At 43.5% G+C, this 21,666-nt stretch overlaps 1 protein-coding gene across 1 annotated transcript in view; it reads right to left on the reverse strand.

Moving 5' to 3' along the window:
• Window positions 1–807: 807 nt before the first annotated feature.
• elp2 (elongator acetyltransferase complex subunit 2) overlaps window positions 808–21,666 on the reverse strand; it is a 48,186-nt gene continuing 27,327 nt past the window's right edge. The window contains exons 13-22 of the mRNA XM_029732653.1: window positions 18,708–18,899; window positions 18,268–18,337; window positions 18,068–18,166; window positions 16,061–16,118; window positions 13,071–13,143; window positions 10,378–10,576; window positions 7,737–7,858; window positions 7,041–7,186; window positions 5,341–5,454; window positions 808–1,546 (exon numbers count right to left, since the gene is read on the reverse strand). Coding sequence (XP_029588513.1) covers window positions 1,375–1,546; window positions 5,341–5,454; window positions 7,041–7,186; window positions 7,737–7,858; window positions 10,378–10,576; window positions 13,071–13,143; window positions 16,061–16,118; window positions 18,068–18,166; window positions 18,268–18,337; window positions 18,708–18,899 — 1,245 coding nt within the window. The 3' untranslated portion in view covers window positions 808–1,374. The remainder of the gene's footprint in view (window positions 1,547–5,340; window positions 5,455–7,040; window positions 7,187–7,736; window positions 7,859–10,377; window positions 10,577–13,070; window positions 13,144–16,060; window positions 16,119–18,067; window positions 18,167–18,267; window positions 18,338–18,707; window positions 18,900–21,666) is intronic.

Below are 21,666 nucleotides of genomic sequence, written 5' to 3' on the forward strand. Positions count from 1 at the left end.
TTGAAGAATGTCAAAAAATATATATATTTTGATTTGTTAAAACTTTTTGGTTACTACATGATTCCATGGGTTATTTCCTAGTTTTTATGTCTTCACTATTATTCTACAATGTAGAACATAGTAAACATAAAGAAAAACCATTGAATGAGTATGTGTTCTAAAACTTTTTACCCGTAGTGTATATTATTAGACAAGGGGGCCCAGATTGAATAATGTCTCCATATACATGCTCTGCCATTAGAGAGAGTGAGTTATGGCCTACACTTGCACGCTACCATGAGTATATTGATGTCCAACAAGTAACCATGGCTCCCTCTGGTTTCTTTGCAGCAATTTTACCATGAAGGCCTGATTCACACAGTCTCCTCTGAACAGCTGATGTACAGTACATCCTAACCATAGGCTATGATCCTAATGGCAACCTATTCCCTATTTAATACACTACTTTTGAACAGAGCCTAATGTGCTCTGCTCAAAAGTAGTGCACTATGTAAGGAATAGGGTGGCATTTGGGACGCACTCATGGATTTCCTCTGGCTCTCTCCTTGAGAATGATAAACTGTACCCTATTCTACCCTAGTACTCTACTGTATCAAGCATAAGAGAAGGGAATCTACTGCTAAGTTGTAGTCTATATTAAGTTAATTGTATGGTATATCAACATATTTTATAAATGATTTATATTTGTTTAACTTTATTTAGCTAGGGAGGTCAGTTAAGAACAAATTATTATTTATAATGACGACCTACCCTGGCCAAACCCGGACGACGGGTACTGGTTCTGGTACTAACTCACAGGAATCAATCTATGTATACAAAAAGAGCTTTATTCAGATATGTAACTTATTTTACATTAAAAGTATCAGTACTGTGTCATTTTTTTCTAAGGACATTTCAAGCATTCAGAACATGAAGAGACCGCAATACACCACAAAGAAAGAAGATATGATAATCAACAAACCAGGGGACATTCAAACATGACTTGATTTGACAGTTACTGAACCCTAACAAATGAATACATTAACATAAAAGTATGTTGAAACGGTGAGCCTAATACCACTCATCTCAGACCTTAATAAGAGCATAAATACAGAAGATTAAGACCAGGGCTGCATCGAGAGAGAGAGAAGTCCTGGGCTAGGGGCATCCTGAAAGCAGCCTGTAGCCCAGATCACCAGACAACCAGACCTGGCCGTGTGACTATCTTGTCTGAGCTAGCTGGCTGGTTGTCACACAGGGTGAATGGAATGACCCAGTGAACAGCCAGCCCCAGGTCTGCTCCACTCCTCTCCGCTCCAGACAGCCCTGTAGTCTCAGTCAGCAGTATCAGGATACCACGATCTAATGGTGTCAGTGTCTCCGGCCCAACGCAAGCTACACAGCCAGTCTGTTGATGTTAAAGATTTTGACAGAGTGGTCTGCCCCTGCACTGGCAAGCTGTACCCAGGAGCTGCCCTCGCCCCTGCCTTCCTCCTCACCCCCCTGGCCAGCTCGGCCCGCCCTCGGCCTCCAGCGCAGCCTCTTCACCGTCAGCGAGTGACTCTGACTGGAGGGGGGAAGCGTTGTCAAGGAAACAACACAGACAGTCATAGTGTATGATTGTGTTGTCTCCATACTGTACTACAGTCATAGTGTATGATTGTGTTGTCTCCACACTGTACTACAGTCATAGTGTATCATTGTGTTATGTCTCCATACTGTACTACAGTCATAGTGTATCATTGTGTTGTCTCCATACTGTACTACAGTCAGTGTATCATTGTGTTGTCTCCATACTGTACTAGTCATAGTGTATCATTGTGTTGTCTCCATACTGTACTACAGTCAGTGTATCATTGTGTTGTCTCCATACTGTACTACAGTCAGTGTATGATTGTGTTGTCTCCATACTGTACTACAGTCATAGTGTATCATTGTGTTGTCTCCACACTGTACTACAGTCATAGTGTATCATTGTGTTGTCTCCATACTGTACTACAGTCATAGTGTATCATTGTGTTGTCTCCATACTGTACTACAGTCAGTGTATCATTGTGTTGTCTCCATACTGTACTACAGTCATAGTGCATCATTGTGTTATGTCTCCATACTGTACCAGTCATAGTGTATCATTGTGTTGTCTCCATACTGTACTAGTCATAGTGTATCATTGTGTTATGTCTCCATGCAGTACTACAGTCATAGTGTATCATTGTGTTGTCTCCATACTGTACTACAGTCATAGTGTATCATTGTGTTGTCTCCATACTGTACTAGTCATAGTGTATCATTGTGTTGTCTCCATACTGTACTACAGTCATAGTGTATCATTGTGTTATGTCTCCATACTGTACTACAGTCATAGTGTATCATTGTGTTATGTCTCTATACTGTACCAGTCATAGTGTATCATTGTGTTATGTCTCTATACTGTACCAGTCATAGTGTATCATTGTGTTATGTCTCCATACTGTACCAGTCATAGTGTATCATTGTGTTATGTCTCCATACTGTACTACAGTCATAGTGTATGATTGTGTTGTCTCCATACTGTACTACAGTCATAGTGTATGATTGTGTTGTCTCCATACTGTACTACAGTCATAGTGTATGATTGTGTTGTCTCCATACTGTACTACAGTCATAGTGTATCATTGTGTTGTCTCCATACTGTACTACAGTCATAGTGTATCATTGTGTTGTCTCCATACTGTACTAGTCATAGTGTATCATTGTGTTATGTCTCTATACTGTACTAGTCATAGTGTATCATTGTGTTGTCTCCATACTGTACTACAGTCAGTGTATGATTGTGTTGTCTCCATACTGTACTACAGTCATAGTGTATGATTGTGTTGTCTCCACACTGTACTACAGTCATAGTGTATCATTGTGTTATGTCTCCATACTGTACTACAGTCATAGTGTATCATTGTGTTATGTCTCCATACTGTACTACAGTCATAGTGTATCATTGTGTTGTCTCCATACTGTACTACAGTCAGTGTATCATTGTGTTGTCTCCATACTGTACTAGTCATAGTGTATCATTGTGTTGTCTCCATACTGTACTACAGTCAGTGTATCATTGTGTTGTCTCCATACTGTACTACAGTCATAGTGTATGATTGTGTTGTCTCCATACTGTACTACAGTCATAGTGTATCATTGTGTTGTCTCCACACTGTACTACAGTCATAGTGTATCATTGTGTTGTCTCCATACTGTACTACAGTCATAGTGTATCATTGTGTTGTCTCCATACTGTACTACAGTCAGTGTATCATTGTGTTGTCTCCATACTGTACTACAGTCATAGTGCATCATTGTGTTATGTCTCCATACTGTACCAGTCATAGTGTATCATTGTGTTGTCTCCATACTGTACTAGTCATAGTGTATCATTGTGTTATGTCTCCATGCAGTACTACAGTCATAGTGTATCATTGTGTTGTCTCCATACTGTACTACAGTCATAGTGTATCATTGTGTTGTCTCCATACTGTACTAGTCAGTGTATCATTGTGTTGTCTCCATACTGTACTACAGTCATAGTGTATCATTGTGTTATGTCTCTATACTGTACCAGTCATAGTGTATCATTGTGTTATGTCTCTATACTGTACCAGTCATAGTGTATCATTGTGTTATGTCTCCATACTGTACCAGTCATAGTGTATCATTGTGTTATGTCTCCATACTGTACTACAGTCATAGTGTATGATTGTGTTGTCTCCATACTGTACTACAGTCATAGTGTATGATTGTGTTGTCTCCATACTGTACTACAGTCATAGTGTATGATTGTGTTGTCTCCATACTGTACTACAGTCAGTGTATCATTGTGTTGTCTCCATACTGTACTAGTCATAGTGTATCATTGTGTTATGTCTCTATACTGTACTAGTCATAGTGTATCATTGTGTTGTCTCCATACTGTACTACAGTCAGTGTATCATTGTGTTGTCTCCATACTGTACTACAGTCATAGTGTATCATTGTGTTGTCTCCATACTGTACTACAGTCATAGTGTATCATTGTGTTATGTCTCCATACTGTACTACAGTCATAGTGTATCATTGTGTTATGTCTCTATACTGTACCAGTCATAGTGTATCATTGTGTTATGTCTCTATACTGTACCAGTCATAGTGTATGATTGTGTTGTCTCCATACTGTACTACAGTCATAGTGTATGATTGTGTTGTCTCCATACTGTACTACAGTCAGTGTCTCATTGTGTTGTCTCCATACTGTACTACAGTCATAGTGTATGATTGTGTTGTCTCCATACTGTACTACAGTCAGTGTATGATTGTGTTGTCTCCATACTGTACTACAGTCAGTGTATGATTGTGTTGTCTCCATGCTGTACTACAGTCATAGTGTATCATTGTGTTGTCTCCATACTGTACTACAGTCAGTGTATCATTGTGTTGTCTCCATACTGTACTACAGTCATAGTGTATCATTGTGTTGTCTCCATACTGTACTACAGTCATAGTGTATGATTGTGTTGCGTCTACCTCAAGCAGACTGTATGGTAATATATAAGAATGAATTATATTTCTAGGGTTAGGTCAACCATGGTTGCATGATGAGTAGTGTAATATGCCTGAGACCTAAAGACTTGTGTTAGCTCCCTGAGTGTGTCACATACAGACATAATGCACAAAAAGAAAACCTGATGAAGCATAGACGTTCTCATATGACATTTCCAAAGGTGCTGAATCTGCTAAATGTTGTTTTATACAGTAGTAGAGGAATAAACCAAACGTTCACAGATCAGGTAACATTACAACATTGTTAGAACATTCCACAGGCGTTGGCCTTCAGTCCATAGATTTCCTGTCCTTCTCTTCATGACTCAGTGGAAACGGCAGCCGGTGGGGCCTTCACAAAAAGAGCCTGTTGATTGCAATTTCCTCTTCAATAACCCTCCGTTCAATACACAGCTATTCAAACCCACTTGAGGACGTTCATTCTCTGGCTACCTTCCAGATGCCACCCTATTCCCTATATAGTGCACTACTTTTGACCAGGACCCTTAGGGTAGGGAATAGGGTCCACTTTGGACGTACTCTAAAAACTCTCGGCAGAGTCATAAAACCTCCTGCCTAAAGAGTTAGAGTACCTTTTGTTTTTTTTTCTCCATTGAGATATATTGTCTTGAGGCTTGAGCGTAGAATAATGGAACCAGTGCTTATAGGACAGCTGGACTAAAGGCCTGTAGTTAGTCAGTGCCAAAAGGTGTGTGTGCGGGGGGATATTTTAGAAACTGAAATGTGTGATGAAAGCTTGGGATTGTGTGTTTTTGGGGCGTGCATGCATGCATACCGGTGTGTGTGTGTAAAGGATACGAGGAGTCTGTTTCTCCATATCTGGTCCAGTCTGATGCTCCAGCAGGCTCCTCAATGCGTTCCCACTTATACAGCAGGACCTGACCACTCTCCAGCCCCACCGCCAGCAGATAGCTGGAGGAACATACATCAATCAAACTTTATTGACCCAGATGGACATGTGGTTAACAGGCAGGCTTATTGTCCCAGATGGACATGTGGTTAACAGGCAGGCTTATTGTCCCAGATGGACATGTGGTTAACAGGCAGGCTTATTGTCCCAGATGGACATGTGGTTAACAGGCAGGCTTATTGTCCCAGATGGACATGTGGTTAACAGGCAGGCTTATTGTCCCAGATGGACATGTGGTTAACAGGCAGGCTTATTGTCCCAGATGGACATGTGGTTAACAGGCAGGCTTATTGTCCCAGATGGACATGTGGTTAACAGGCAGGCTTATTGTCCCAGATGGACATGTGGTTAACAGGCAGGCTTATTGTCCCAGATGGACATGTGGTTAACAGGCAGGCTTATTGTCCCAGATGGACATGTGGTTAACAGGCAGGCTTATTGTCCCAGATGGACATGTGGTTAACAGGCAGGCTTATTGTCCCAGATGGACATGTGGTTAACAGGCAGGCTTATTGTCCCAGATGGACATGTGGTTAACAGGCAGGCTTATTGTCCCAGATGGACATGTGGTTAACAGGCAGGCTTATTGTCCCAGATGGACATGTGGTTAACAGGCAGGCTTATTGTCCCAGATGGACATGTGGTTAACAGGCAGGCTTATTGTCCCAGATGGACATGTGGTTAACAGGCAGGCTTATTGTCCCAGATGGACATGTGGTTAACAGGCAGGCTTATTGTCCCAGATGGACATGTGGTTAACAGGCAGGCTTATTGTCCCAGATGGACATGTGGTTAACAGGCAGGCTTATTGTCCCAGATGGACATGTGGTTAACAGGCAGGCTTATTGTCCCAGATGGACATGTGGTTAACAGGCAGGCTTATTGTCCCAGATGGACATGTGGTTAACAGGCAGGCTTACAGCTAGACATGTATAACAGTTTAACACATCACACAAAAGGCTAAATAACACAGAAACGTCATCAACTTTAGAAGCCAGCTGGAAAAAAAGTACATGTGGAAATAAAGCGCATGTGGAAATAAAGTGCATGTGGAAATAAAGCGCATGTGGAAATAAAGTGCATGTGGAAATAAAGTGCATGTGGAAATAAAGCGCATGTGGAAATAAAGTGCATGTGGAAATAAAGCGCAAGTGTGAATAAAGTGCATGTGCAACTCAAAGATGGGTTACTAGGCCATAGACAGACAGCGCGCACACACAGGTGGCTACAAGGGAAGCATACACACTCCATCCATACACACTACCATCCATACACACTACCATCCATACACACTACCATCCATACACACTACCATCCATACACACTACCATCCATACACACTACCATCCATACACACTACCATCCATACACACTCCATCCATACACACTCCATCCATACACACTACCATCAACATATGAAACCCCTAGGAACTCTTGTTGATCTGAAACGATTGGACAGGTTAACGGCTAAAGCTTCCGTATGCCTTCTGATAGGCTGTGTATATATTTCAACCATATTGCTAATACCTATCCAATTGTAGGCCTACAATAGTGTCTAGGGTGAAGGGGGCTAGTGGATCAATTGTACCTGTTGCCGGGGCACAGGATGGGGCAGAAGGAGACAGCAGTGGCCGAGTCTCCTACGTCTAATATGGAGGAACAGGGCCGGATGACTGGGGGTTCATCAGGGGTCACACTGGCCTCAGAACTACTGCAGTCACCCCACACTATCACCTGTAGAGAGAAACATGAGTTATACTGGAACATCACACTAACACACTGTGTGTAGAGTCCCAGGTGGTACCATATAGCCTATGTAGTTCTATGGGCCCTGGTCAAAACTAGTGCACTGTAAAGGGAAAAGGTTGCCATTTGGGATGCAGCCTATGATGAACACTATTTACGGCCTCTTCCTTACTATTGTGACCTTTATTTACTGAGGAGCTCATTTGTAAGGAACAACCTTCGAAGGTTGATGCTGGTTTGAGATTAGCACATCATTATGTTTCATGCCAGTCTTGCATTGACGTCAAAGGACTCTTAGGCTGGGGATCAGGGCCCGTTTCAAAAAGGTTCTCAGAGTAGAAGTTCTGCTCTCGGATCGGAACCCCCCACCCTCTTATTCATCATGATTTAAACGGCAAAACTGATCCTTGATCAGTACTCCTTCTCTGAGAAACTTTGTGAACAGACGCTCAGACCTAAGTGAATAGACGTTGAAGTCCGGAGAATACAAGCTACCTCTACTAACACCACCAAGGTCTTGCTGGTGTAGAATAATTACCTTCTTGTCTCGACTCGACGTCACAAAGTACTTGTTGTCGGCGCTCCAGTCACATGACCATATGATGCGCGTGTGTACGGCCGTGTCCTTCCTGGTAGATGTGTACAGGGAGAAATGGGGTTCTGGACGGGGGAGACACACACAGGCACAATAAATACCCATCTACCTTGCACTTTGCATTAGTATTGAACCACAAAACTTTCAAAACAGTACATAACTGCTCAGTGGTAATAATGAATCTCTCCACTGACACACAACTAAAGCCAAAGACTCAGTTCCTCCTCTCCATGTCTGTCATTAATGTTGGTTGTGACACACTGTTGTCTGTGTTGTTCCAGCAGCCAGCCCTCTAGAGAGACACTGTTGTCTGTGTTGTTCCAGCAGCCAGCCCTCTAGAGAGACACTGTTGTCTGTGTAGTTCCAGCAGCCAGCCCTCTAGAGAGACACTGTTGTCTGTGTAGTTCCAGCAGCCAGCCCTCTAGAGAGACACTGTTGTCTGTGTTGTTCCAGAAGCCAGTCACAGCATTGTTTTCCCCCTCTAGAAAGGATGTTTGTGTTCAGGCTGGCTGTCTGTCTCCGTATCAGCCCACCTCCAGACAGAAACACACAAAACACAGACCCAGACACACAAAGCATGTTTCTAGTCCCACCGTTTGTATAGGCATGTTTCCAGTCCCACCGTTTGTATAGGCATGTTTCTAGTCCCACCGTTTGTATAGGCATGTTTCTAGTCCCACCGTTTGTGTAGGCATGTTTCTAGTCCCACCGTTTGTGTAGGCATGTTTCTAGTCCCACAGTTTGTATAGGCATGTTTCTAGTCCCACAGTTTGTACAGGCATGTTTCTAGTCCCACCGTTTGTGTAGGCATGTTTCTAGTCCCACCGTTTGTATAGGCATGTTTCTAGTCCCACAGTTTGTGTAGGCATGTTTCTAGTCCCACCGTTTGTGTAGGCATGTTTCTAGTCCCACAGTTTGTTTAGGCATGTTTCTAGTCCCACAGTTTGTATAGGCATGTTTCTAGTTCCACAGTTTGTATAGGCATGTTTCTAGTCCCACAGTTTGTATAGGCATGTTTCTAGTCCCACAGTTTGTGTAGGCATGTTTCTAGTCCCACAGTTTGTATAGGCATGTTTCTAGTCCCACAGTTTGTATAGGCATGTTTCTAGTCCCACAGTTTGTATAGGCATGTTTCTAGTCCCACAGTTTGTATAGGCATGTTTCTAGTCCCACAGTTTGTATAGGCATGTTTCTAGTCCCACAGTTTGTGTAGGCATGTTTCTAGTCCCACAGTTTGTGTAGGCATGTTTCTAGTCCCACAGCTTGTATAGGCATGTTTCTTGTGTGCGAACTCAGCGTGTGTGCGTGTGTGTGTGTGTGTGTGTGTGTGTGTGTGTGTGTGTGTGTGTGTGTGTGTGTGTGAGGGGGGGTCGGAACACAATTGAGTGAAACGCTGAGGGGAAAGGGACTTTAAGAACTCTGTGATTCTTGGCATGGTTTCTTTTTTTTGTTGTGCCGCGCAAATTAACATGTACAAGTGGAACACTAGAGTCAAAACAAATAATAAATACAAAAAATTGTGACAAGCCACAAAGCACATTCCACCCAATAGTTGTCACAGTATTTGGAGGTAACAAATGTGATCTCTGGTTAAAGAAAGAGTTTTGACTTCCGTTTGATTACTAATACCTAGTCTGCCTATATCAGCCCATCTCCAGATAGAGCCATGCTAGTAGCAGTGTACACACACACACACACACACACACACACACACACACACACACACACACACAAGCTGACAAGGTAAAAATCGGTCATTTTGCCCCTGATCAAGGCAGTTAACCCACTGTTCCCCGGGCGCCGATGACGTGGATGTCGATTAAGGCACCTCCCCGTACCTCTCTGATTCAGAGGGGTTGTGTTAAATGTGGAAGACACATTTCAGTTGAACACATTCAGTTGTACAACTGACTAGGTTTCCTTTCCCTGTCCTTTCCCTGCACACACACACTTGTTATGTCGCAGCTTAGGGAGGCCTGACTTCTCTCTACCTCCAGCTACAGCCACTCTCCATCCCTGTCTTAACGGGCCGGCTGGTCCGTCCTGTACTGTGCTTTCCAGCCCCTTGATTAGCAAGTCTAGACTGGTTAAGAGAGAGAGTGTGTCTGTGCGTGCACGCATGTGTGAGCCTGTGAGTAATTCAGGGCTCAACTGGAACAGACTGCCAGTTGGCCGGGCGCAGGGGAACCCACCAAGGCTCCCGCCACAGGAAAATAGGGAAAGAAAAACCGTTGATTCACCGGTTAGGGCCGTGTCACTGGTGATTTACCTGACTGGGTTTAAATGGTGATTTACCTGACTGGGTTTAAATGGTGATTTACCTGACTGGGTTTAAATGGGGATTTACCTGACTGGGTTTAAATGGTGATTTACCTGACTGGGTTTAAGACGTTGGTTTGAGACGTTGGTTGTATGGCTCTGCACTATCCTTAGGCTAAGTAAAACAGGACTAAACTCAAACTAAACTAGCTCTTGGCTGCTTAAACACCTGACATGAAACTGAACTCCAAAAGCAGGGAGAAAATACTATTAAAAGAAAAAGCATAATACCAGTAAAGCAGACAGACAGGACCCCTCAGCTCACCTGTGTTTGTAGTGGTGGCAGCGGGGTCGTCCCGTCTCCATAGCGACCAGGTCCTGTCCCGGGACACGGCCAATAGGAACAGTCCGTTGGGAGAGAAGGCCATCTGGGTGACAGTGAGGCTGTGGCAGGGCAGCGCCTGTAGCTGGCGCCAGGAAGTGGCACTCCAGAGCAGCACGGCCGCATGCTCAGCCTTAGAGGCCTAGAACCAGAGAAGAGAAGCAGCTGGAGGACCATACTGAACTAGCTCAGCTTCAGAGGCCTAGAACCAGAGAAGAAGAATAGTGGTTGGAGGACCATACTGAACTAGCTCAGCTTCAGAGGAATAGCACCAGAGAAGAGAAGCAGCTGGAGGACCATACTGAACTAGCTCAGCTTCAGAGGCCTAGAACCAGAGAAGAAGAATAGTGGTTGGAGGACCATACTGAACTAGCTCAGCTTCAGAGGAATAGCACCAGAGAAGAGAAGCAGCTGGAGGACCATACTGAACTAGCTCAGCTTCAGAGGAATAGCACCAGAGAAGAAGAATAGTGGTTGGAGGACCATACTGAACTAGCTCAGCTTCAGAGGAATAGCACCAGAGAAGAGAAGCAGCTGGAGGACCCCACACATAGCTGACAAGATAGTCATTGGAACCTATACCATTCATTCTATGTTAGATACCATACCATTCCAGCAATTAATGCGAGCTTGTCCAAGTGCTGTATAGATTAGCTAATACCATCTCCATTCCTCACCAGGGGACAAACAGTATACAATTCTCCTCCCTCTGTGTTTGGTAAACACTCATTTTAAACTTTGACTCAAAGATGTACTAGCAACCCTGGTCTAGTCTATTGAAGTGGCTTAAAAAAATAGAGGCCTATGTTTGTATTGGCTAAAGGAGAGACAGCAGGAAAGATAATGGGCCAAGTTAGAACCCACAGCAAATATGTGCTGTAGGTGACGGCATGGACTGCTGGACCACCCAGATCAGGTGAAGTCTGCCTTCAAATCACATCATTCCAGTTGTTAGGAATCTGAATGATCCTGATGGCTGCTAACGGACTTCAACTGACAGATAACAGGTTATTTATCTGAAAAATAGACACTTTCAGATTGATTTTGCTCCGATTAAAAAGCTGACTGTCCACCCGCACTGACACTGACCTTTACCAAGTCCAGCAGCAACGTTGGGTTTCCCGTGTGCTAACGTGTGTATGTCAATCTGTCTGTCTGTGTTTAGTGAGTCTGCCAGATCAGAGGCGGTAGGGGTGACCAGGGATGTTCTCTTGATAAGTGTGTGAATTGGACCATTTTCCTGACCTGCTAAGCATTCAAAATGTAACGAGTACTTTTGGATGTCAGGGAAAATGTATGAAGTAAAAAGTACATTATTTTCTTTAGGAATGTAGTGAAGTAAAAGTAGTCAAAAATATAAATAGTAAAGTACAGATTGGTTTTTGCCTTAGCACTACACAGCCGATTCAAATAACTAATCATCAAACTTGATCATTTGAATCAGCTGTATAGTGTTAGGGACCCCCAACAAAAATGTGCACCGAGTTTGGGAAACCCTGCTGTAACCAGTAAATTACATATTTAAGGAGGAGGATCTACAACACATATTTAGAAATAAGTTATGATGCAATGTCAACATGATCAAACACAAGTTAACCTTTAGTATTAACCCTTCAACTGATATATCATTGTCAACTAACAAGAAATCAAAAAGATCCTTGTGCGCTCAGTTGAGAACCGGGATACTGTCTCTGGCAATTGAAGTAGGTAGGTTCAATACCATAGATGAAGAAGAGAGGATACGTCTGTGATTTAGGGGGATGGCTTAACATTGGTTGGATCAGAGCTAGCTAGCTTTTGTGTGTAGAGCGGCACCAGAATTTTAAATAAAAACACATCTTACATTTACGTCAGCAGCCAACAGTAGACCCGCAACGTCAGCAGCCTACAGTAGACCCGCAACGTCAGCAGCCTACAGTAGACCCGCAACGTCAGCAGCCTACAGTAGACCCGCAACGTCAGCAGCCAACAGTAGACCCGCAACGTCAGCAGCCAACAGTAGACCCGCAACGTCAGCAGCCAACAGTAGACCCGCAAGGTCAGCAGCCTACAGTAGACCCGCAACGTCAGCAGCCTACAGTAGACCCGCAACGTCAGCAGCCTACAGTAGACCCGCAACGTCAGCAGCCTACAGTAGACCCGCAACGTCAGCAGCCTACAGTAGACCCGCAACGTCAGCAGCCTACAGCAGACCCGCAACGTCAGCAGCCTACAGCAGACCCGCAACGTCAGCAGCCTACAGCAGACCCGCAACGTCAGCAGCCTACAGCAGACCCGCAACGTCAGCAGCCTACAGCAGACCCGCAACGTCAGCAGCCTACAGCAGACCCGCAACGTCAGCAGCCTACAGCAGACCCGCAACGTCAGCAGCCTACAGCAGACCCGCAACGTCAGCAGCCAACAGGAACATAAAATAAAATAACGTTATTAAACGGCTCCCATTATTTAAATTAAATGTTTCGGAACAGTATAGATCACTTTCGTTCCCGGTTCTGATTCCTCTATTTGTTAAAACAATTTATATGGTTTTCAGTTATGTTCCCGGAACCAGTTCCAACCCGCTAATAAAAGTACAATGTGCTTTGCTACAGTCACAGATCGACGTTTGGCATTTGACCTCCAGCTTGTCACACTACCTTACATGCCGACGCCACCACCATCCTCCCACTGTCAGACGCCAGACAGAACATCTCAAAGCCATGTCCGTACCTGGAGAGAGAGGGAGGGAGAGAGCGAGAGAAGATGAAAAAGAGAGAGAGTGGAGGGGAGGGAGGGAAGAGGAGTGATGAGAGCTTAGTCACTAGATAAGACTGTGTAAAAAGACAAGTGGTCAAACTTGAAGCACAAACAATCCTCCTGAAAGCTTTAAAATGGTGCATCTAAGAATCTCAGAATCACGCTTCTGGTGTCAAAGCTGCCAGGCTCTAAACAGGGGCATTTGAAATGGAGCGACTACGTCCCAAATGGCCCACTATTCCCTATTTAGCGCACAGGGCTCTGGTCAAAGATAGTGGACTACATACAGTTGAAGTCGGAAGTTTACATTCGCCAAAGTCATTTAAACTCAGTTTTTTCACAATTCCTGACATTTAATCCTAGTAAAAATTCCTTGTCTTAGCTTAGTTAGGATCACCACTTTATTATAAGAACGTGAGATGTCTGAATAATAGTAGAGAATGATTTATTTCTTTCATCACATTCCCAGTGGGTCAGAAGTTTACATACACTCAATTAGTATTTGGTAGCATTGCCTTTAAATTGTTTAACTTGGGTCAAACGTTTCAGGTAGCCTTCCACAAGCTTCCCACAATAAGTTGGGTGAATTTTGGCCCATTCCTCCTGACAGAGCTGGTGTAACTGAGTCAGGTTTGTAGGCCTCCTTGCTCGCACACGCTTTTTCAGTTCTGCCCACACATTTTCTATGGGATTGAGGTCAGGGTTTTGTGATGGCCACAACTTTGGAAGTATGCTTGGGGTCATTGTCCATTTGGAAGACCCATTTGCGGCCAAGATTTAACTTCCCGACTGATGTCTTGAGATGTTGCTTCAATATATCCACATCATTTTCCATCCTCATGATGCCATCTATTTTGTGAAGTGCACTAGTCCATCCTGCAGCAAAGCACCCCCACAACATGATGCTGCCACCCCCGTGCTTCACAGTTGGAATGGTGATTTTCGGCTTGCAAGCCTCCCCCTTTTCCCTCCAAACATAACGATGGTCACTAAGGTCAAACAGTTCCATTTTTGTTTCATCAGACCAGAGGACATTTCTCCAACAAGTATGATCTTTGTCCCCATGTGCAGTTGCAAACTGTAGTCTGGCTTTTTAATGGCGGTTTTGGAGCAGTGGCTTCTTCCTTACTGAGCGGTCTTTCAGGTTATGTCAATATAGGACTCGTTGTACTGTGGATATAGATACTTTTGTACCTGTTTCCTCCAGCATCTTCACAAGGTCCTTTGCTGTTGTTCTAGGATTGATTTGCACTTTTCGCACCAAAGTACGTTCATCTCTAGGAGACAGAACGCGTCTCCTTCCTGAGCAGTAGGACGGCTGCGCGGTCCCATGGTGTTTATACTTATGTACTATTGTTTGTACAGATGAACGTGGTACCTTCAGGCATTTGGAAATTGCTCCCAAGGATGAACCAGACTTGTGGAGGTCTACAATTTGTTTATGAGGTCTTGGCTGATTTCTTTTGATTTTCCCATGATGTCAAGCAGAGGCACTGAGTTTGAAGGTTGGCCTTGAAATACATCCACAGGTACACCTCCAATTGACTCAAATGATGTAAATTAGCCTATCAGAAGCTTCTAAAGCCATGACACCATTTTCTGGAATTTTCCAAGCTGTTTAAAGGCACAGTCAACTTAGTGTATGCAAACTTCTGACCCACTGGAATTGTGATACAGTGAATTATAAGTGAAATAATCTGACTGTAAACAATTGTTGGAAAAATGACTTGTGTCATGCACAAAGTAGAATTCCTAACCGACTTGCCAAAACTATAGTTTGTTAACAAGAAATTTGTGGAGTGGTTGAAAAACGAGTTTTAAAGAGTCCAACCTAAGTGTACGTAAACTTCCGACTTCAACTGTAGGGACTAGGGTGACATTTGGGACCCAGCCAGAGAGCGGAAGGTTTTCTAGCTGGAATTATGTAGATTCTACTCACACAGGCTGCAAAGGTTAAGAAGACACAGATACCTTATTGGTAAAGCACGCTAGAGCTAGACTGTGGAATTAAACAGTGACGTACGGGACTCCAGAATAGCAGACTGCAGGGCACACGCACACAAGAGCGCAGAAACATCTCATCCTCTCAACCTACCAAACCTTCTAAACATTTCATATTCAGAAATATACTCAAAATAGAAACCCTACCACAGAATCAAAAATATGATGCCACATGAATTTTAATGTTGCTATTACGCATTCAATTATACAATACATTCCTTGCCAAATGGGAGTAAGAAAAGTGCTATTCAAAAACAATGGCTGCACTTGCAGTAAATGTCACAGCTGTATGTCATGTTAATGCAGGACTGACTGATAAATAGATTTAACATTGGCAACAAATGGAGGCGATATATTCTCCTGGGCAGAGAAGAGGCTCATGGGGAAATCTGCATTCTGATTGGTGGGAGGTCTTTGGCTGGCTGGCTCTGAACGGGGTTTAGAAAAATGTTCAGACCCATTAATCCTCACAGGGGGCGAAACAAAACATAACCAGTTATTTGTCTATAAATATGAGAAATGCGTTGAAATGTCGTGTTGCAAGGAAAATGGATGCTGCTCACAAAAGGTTGAAATCATAGATGCCTTGTGTACATTCCTAGAAAGCAGGAAACAGTGCTGAAACGTTTTCTGACAAGTCCCCATCTGATTCTGTCGTTGATGAAGCGTGTGCAGAAGTGGTACTCTAACATTGGCTGTCTTTACACATGCAGCCCAATTCTGATATTTGGCAAAACAGCTGATCCGATTGGTCAAAATACCAATTAGTGGAAAAATATCAGAATTGGGATGCCTGTGTAAATATAGCCATTGAGACCGAAAATGTGTGTGTGCGTGTATGTGTGAAGATGGAATGAAAGGACTGTTAGAATGATCATGGGACACTAACAGTTTTTGGACCTCAGGCCATAGTGTGTTTTGAAGGAGGTGGTCCTCTGGAGGTGGCTCTGTGGACACACACACAAAATTACAAAGAAAGTCAATTTCAAAAGAATTACATAACTATTGTATTTAACATATTCTAAATTCACCCTAATGGGAACCATTTTCCAATTGACTAAAATGAAGATTGTATCTATGTGGAGATTGTATCTATGTCGCTGGCATTTATGATTTTCTTGTGTAACAACCCTAATGTTAAGCAGGGAGGGAGAGAGGGAGTGACAAGAGGGAGATAATTAAAGAAGAGACACACAGGAGACGAAACAGAATAAACAACAGAATTGACCGCCTCAAGACAACGTTCTCTCTTGGATTCTTCACAGCGCTCATCGTTAGCATTTAGCTCCAATGCGTAACCCACAACTGACAATTTCTGAAAAGCCATTTTGTAACAACGACGCTTTATCTCCCAATTTTCAATGGCTGTTAGCTTTGAGGGGTGCTGCGAAATGAGAATCAAATGTACCCCTTCTCTCATTCTCCACCCATGCCAAGACAACTTCACTATCTACTCCTGCAGACACAGTGTGTATCCCAAATGGCACCCTATTCCCTATGGGCCTTGGTCAAAAGTAGTGCACTATGTAAGGAATAGAGTGCATATTTGGGACGCAAAAACTTACGCAACCCTTACTCTCCTTCATTACATGACATATAAAGCCTCGTTCCCTCTTGCTGTTATTTGTCCCAGGCTTCCTGTTTCTCCCAAATTGTTCCTTCTCTTAATCCTCTCTAGTAGTTAAGCAGAGACATAGCATTACTCTGTTAAGTGATTATTGTGTTGACAACTCACTATTGTGTTGACTACTCACTATTGTGTTGACAACTCACTATTGTGTAAACTCATTATTCTGTTAACGACTCATTATTCCGTGTCCACCTCATTTCCCTCTCCCCGTAGCCCTGTACATGCAGACACACATAGCCCTGTAGCCTAGTCATTGATATTTTAACTTCGCTCTGTGCACACACACACACACACACACACACACACACACACACACACACACACACAAACTCATTAATATCCTAACTCTGTAATCCTATAAGACTTCATTGTAATGATGATCTCAAGATAAGGAGATTTTTACAATAACAATGAATGACAACGCATGACACTGTTTGACTAGAGGCAAGGCACCCAAAGCTCCCCATCCCTTGATTCTCTTTCATTGTGGATTTATTCCTCCTGTTATTGTTTCTATTATTTTCCTTCTTGATTTCTCTCTGCGTTGTTGGGAAGGGTCCGTAAGTAAGCATTTCACTGTTAGTCTACACCTGTTGTTTACAAATGTGACAAATACAATTAGATCTGTCACTCATCTTCCTCTCGCTAACCCTCACTCCACTCTTTACACTGTCTCCCCCAGTCTCGCCCTCTCCCCCAGTCTCGCCCTCTCCCCCAGTCTCGCCCTCTCCCCCAGTCTCGCCCTCTCCCTCTCCCCCAGTCTCGCCCTCTCCCCCAGTCTCGCCCTCCATCTCTTTCTCTCTCCCACTCCCCTCGCCCTCATCCCACCATCCTTCACTTCCTGCGCTGCTTCTCATCCTTATTTAGTAATTACATGTCTCCAGGTGCTCCGATTCATCCCCCTCTTCTAAAATGCAGGCATGGAGAGCAGAGCATAGCAGAACAGAACCTAGCAGAACAGAGCAGAACAGAGCAGAACAGAGCAGAACAGAGCAGAACAGAGCAGAGGCATCTAATAACTAGCCAGTCACGAAGGCTGGATATCATTGTCCCTTAAAAGAATAAAGAGAAATATGGAGAGAGTGAAGGAGAGATGGGCTGCACTGACTGAGGCAGTGTAGAAAGGAAGTTTATCCCATCCCAATAAAACACAGTATTAAGGTTTATGTAGGTCTTATGTATTGTGGGAGCCATGCCTCAGACAAATGCGGCTTTTAAATGGGCCTAATATTCTAATATGGATGGTAAGTTTTCAGTATACAATACCATTAAGGGTGAGAGGGTGGAAGTAGGACTCTTGGTATTGGTCAGAAACACTGTTGAACCCGGTTCCCTCCTCTTCATTGGTCTTGGGAGCAAGATCACCTGTCAATCAAAATAAGAAACTATCAAAATCAGCCAGATGTAACGAGACATTGACCGTTATGTGCAGAAAGACCACGTTTAGGATGGACTTAGAGCCATACCTTGAAACACAGCCTTATTGGAGAGACCTAGGGCAGGGGTACTGGCCCCTTCTGGTTGATCTACAGTGTCCTGGGAAAGAGAAACAGACACACCCACAGACATACAGGGGAGAGGGGTCAAGGGGGAATTTCAATGTTCTAGGCTCTTTCCCAGTTCATTTCACCTCGAGTCCTCGCATCCTTTTCCCTTGCCTCCTGCTCAAAATGCATTGGAGAAGAAGGTCCGGGGGGAGGGATCTTCTCCAATATGGCTGATGGGGAGGCATGGACATAGGATGCGAGGAATCATGGAAGGACGAATTGAGATTGAGGCCAACAGTAGCCATTGGGGGTGATGTAGGAAGCAACTGGCGTTGATTGACACACTGCTCAACCAATAACAAAACAGAATGTTGGTACTTTGACCAACAGCAAAGCAGGATTTTGGAACTACTACTCACACTGGAGGCCAGCAGTTTCGCCAGAGGCGTGCCAGAGATGTTTGCAAAGTTCTCCACAAAGTTGCGGGGGGCGCGGAACACCCGGAGGACCTTCTCGTCGGCCCCGGAGACGTACTGGAAGCGGCCCACCATGGCCAGACACTGCATGTCATAGCCGTGAATCTGGGGGCGAGAGATCTCGTGCCAGGTAGGCTGTAGTTAAGACACAGGGGACAGAGGGGAAGAGCTACTGAAGACATACTGAGATACAGTATTACATTTAGCGATCTCGTTCCAGGTGGGCTGTGGGAAGGGCTGTGGACACCTGCTCGTCTAACATCTTATTCCAAAATCATGGGCATTAATATGGAGTTGGTCCCCCCCTTTGCTGCTATAACAGCCTCCACACTTCTGGGAAATCTTTCCACTAGATGTTGGAACATTGTCTGCGGGGACATGCTTCCATTCAGCCACAAGAGCATAAGTGAGGTCGGGCACTGATGTTGGGCGATTAGTCCTGGTTCGTAGTTGGCGTTCCAATTAATCCCAAAGGTGTTCGATGGGGTTGAGATAAGGGCTCTGTGGAGGCCAGTCAAGTTTTTCCACACTGATCTCGACAAACCATTTCTGTATGGACCTCACTTTGTGAACGAGGACATTGTCATGCTGAAACAGGAAAGAGCTTTCTCCAAACTGTTGCCGCAAAGTTGGAAGGACAGAATCGTCTAAAATATGTCATTGTATGCTGTAGCGTTAAGATGTATCCTTCACTAGAACTAAGGGGCCAAGCCATAAGACTCCTGAACATCTAATCAAATGGCTACCCAGACTATTTGCATTGCCCCCCCCACCCCTTTTTACACCGTTGCTACTCTCTGTTATTATCTATGAAGAGTCACTTTAATAACTCTACCTACATGTACATATTACCTCAATTACCTCGACTAACCGGTGCCCCCGCACATTGACTCTGTACCGGTACCCCCTGTATATAGTCTCGCTATTGTTATTTTACTGCTGCTCTTTAATTACTTGTTACTTTAATTTCTTATTTGTATTTTTTTAACTGCATTGTTGGTCAGTAAGCATTTCACTGTAAGGTCTACTACACCTGTTGTATTAGGCGCATGTGACTAATACAATTTGATTTGAAAACCATGAAAAACTATTTTTGAATATCTAGCTCAGAATGACCTTTCCAAAAGTTGTTTATATATTATAGAGATCAGTCCATTCGGGAGCCAAGATCATTTATTTATAAATCCCATCATTAGATGTTTGGTAGTTGGGTTTCCCAAGGGACTCCATAGGCCAGCATAGACGACCTAAGTTGAAAATATCGAAAAAAGGAGTTGCCTGGTGTAATAATATTTGGAAGATAAAATGCACAACGCAGGGGACGAGAGGACTAGGATTGACGATCAATAGGAGTTGGTTTTCAGTTCAACATCTGTTTAGGATCTGTGGGATGTCAGTCATGAACTCAGAGCTACGTGTGTTACGTGGGCCACGTTTTCATTGGTCTGTACATTGAGTCTGGAGTGGGATACTTGTTATTTGGCCATTAGCCAAGTTGTCCGGCGAGAACTTCTGATTTGCCAACCCCAGGCTAGGGTGAAGGGTTATAAGTGGCATCCTGTCCTTCTTCTGTGTGGAAAAGCTGAGGAGAGGGTGAGACTGAACATCTGACTCCCAGCAAAACATCTTGATTTGTCCTCTCTGAATAAACCTATTTTTCTCTCCCTGATTTGCTTTAGAGTTTGTGTTACTGAAAATAACAGAAATAGCTAACACTGGTAATGTGTATGCATCTTTCAAATCTTGGAAAGTTCTCAAACTATTTCTGTCCATGATATTGGTAAGGTTACGTATTCCATATTTGGACTATTGGATGCAAAAGGCCGCCCTCTCCAGATGGCAAGGTATTATTGTGAAATATTGGAGTATGGACATGCCATTTTGATTCGCAGTTCCAATGTTTTTCAATTTGCGGTAAATAGAAATTGTGTGAGCAATAATAGGACCAAAGCGTAATTTACATTGTTTAAGGGATATACTGTATCAGTGAAGACCACCTTTTCCAGGGCAATAGGAGACACCACCTTTCTCTCTATACTCAGCCAGGGGGCAGAAGAATCATTTCAATGTAGGATGGGGTGAAATGCTAGAATCTGGAAATACAATTTAAAGTCCTCATAAGTCTTTCCCTTTTTGTAAATGTATACATTTTATCCGGGATGATATACCTTGCCATATACATTTGAAACCACACCATGAATGTGATCACAACAGCCAGAAGATACTGTACATTGTCTAGATATAGTAAAATATCATCTGTGTATAATGTGATGAAGTGATCAATAGATTTGAGAGAAATTGGTGTTATTTCCTTCGATTGACCAATTAACTGGGCCAGAGCTTCCATGGATAATAAGAATAGCAGAGGCGAAATTGGATCGCCTTGTCTGCTGCTTCTAGTGATTCTGAACAGAGCAGAGCTGATATTGTCTGTTATAACTATGGCTGAGGGATTGGCATATAGTATTTTAACCATATTAATGAAATTGGAGCCGATTCCCATATGTTCCAAGACAGACCAGAAATATGACCATTCTAGTCTATCAAAAGCTTTTTCTGCACGGAGAGATAATACAGCCCAAGGAGCTGTTGTTTCTGATGAAGCATCTACGGCATGGGTTTTATAACCATTACCCAACGAGGTCCGGAGCCTACTGGTTTTCTGTTCTACCTGATAATTAACTGCACCCTCTAAATCAGTCCCTGATTAGAGGGGAACAATTCAAAAAAGCTGTGGAACTGGCTTCGAGGTCCAGAGTTGAGTTTGATGGATCTAAGGTATGTAATATCGACTGAGGTTATCCAAGGATAAATGCTTTTTAACAGACCCACTTTGGTCCGTGTGGATCAATTTGGGTAAGTAAGTCTCGAGACATGATGACATTGTGGAAAATAATAATAT

This window comes from Salmo trutta, chromosome 34 (genome assembly GCF_901001165.1).
Source record: "Salmo trutta chromosome 34, fSalTru1.1, whole genome shotgun sequence".
NCBI lineage: Eukaryota > Metazoa > Chordata > Actinopteri > Salmoniformes > Salmonidae > Salmo > Salmo trutta.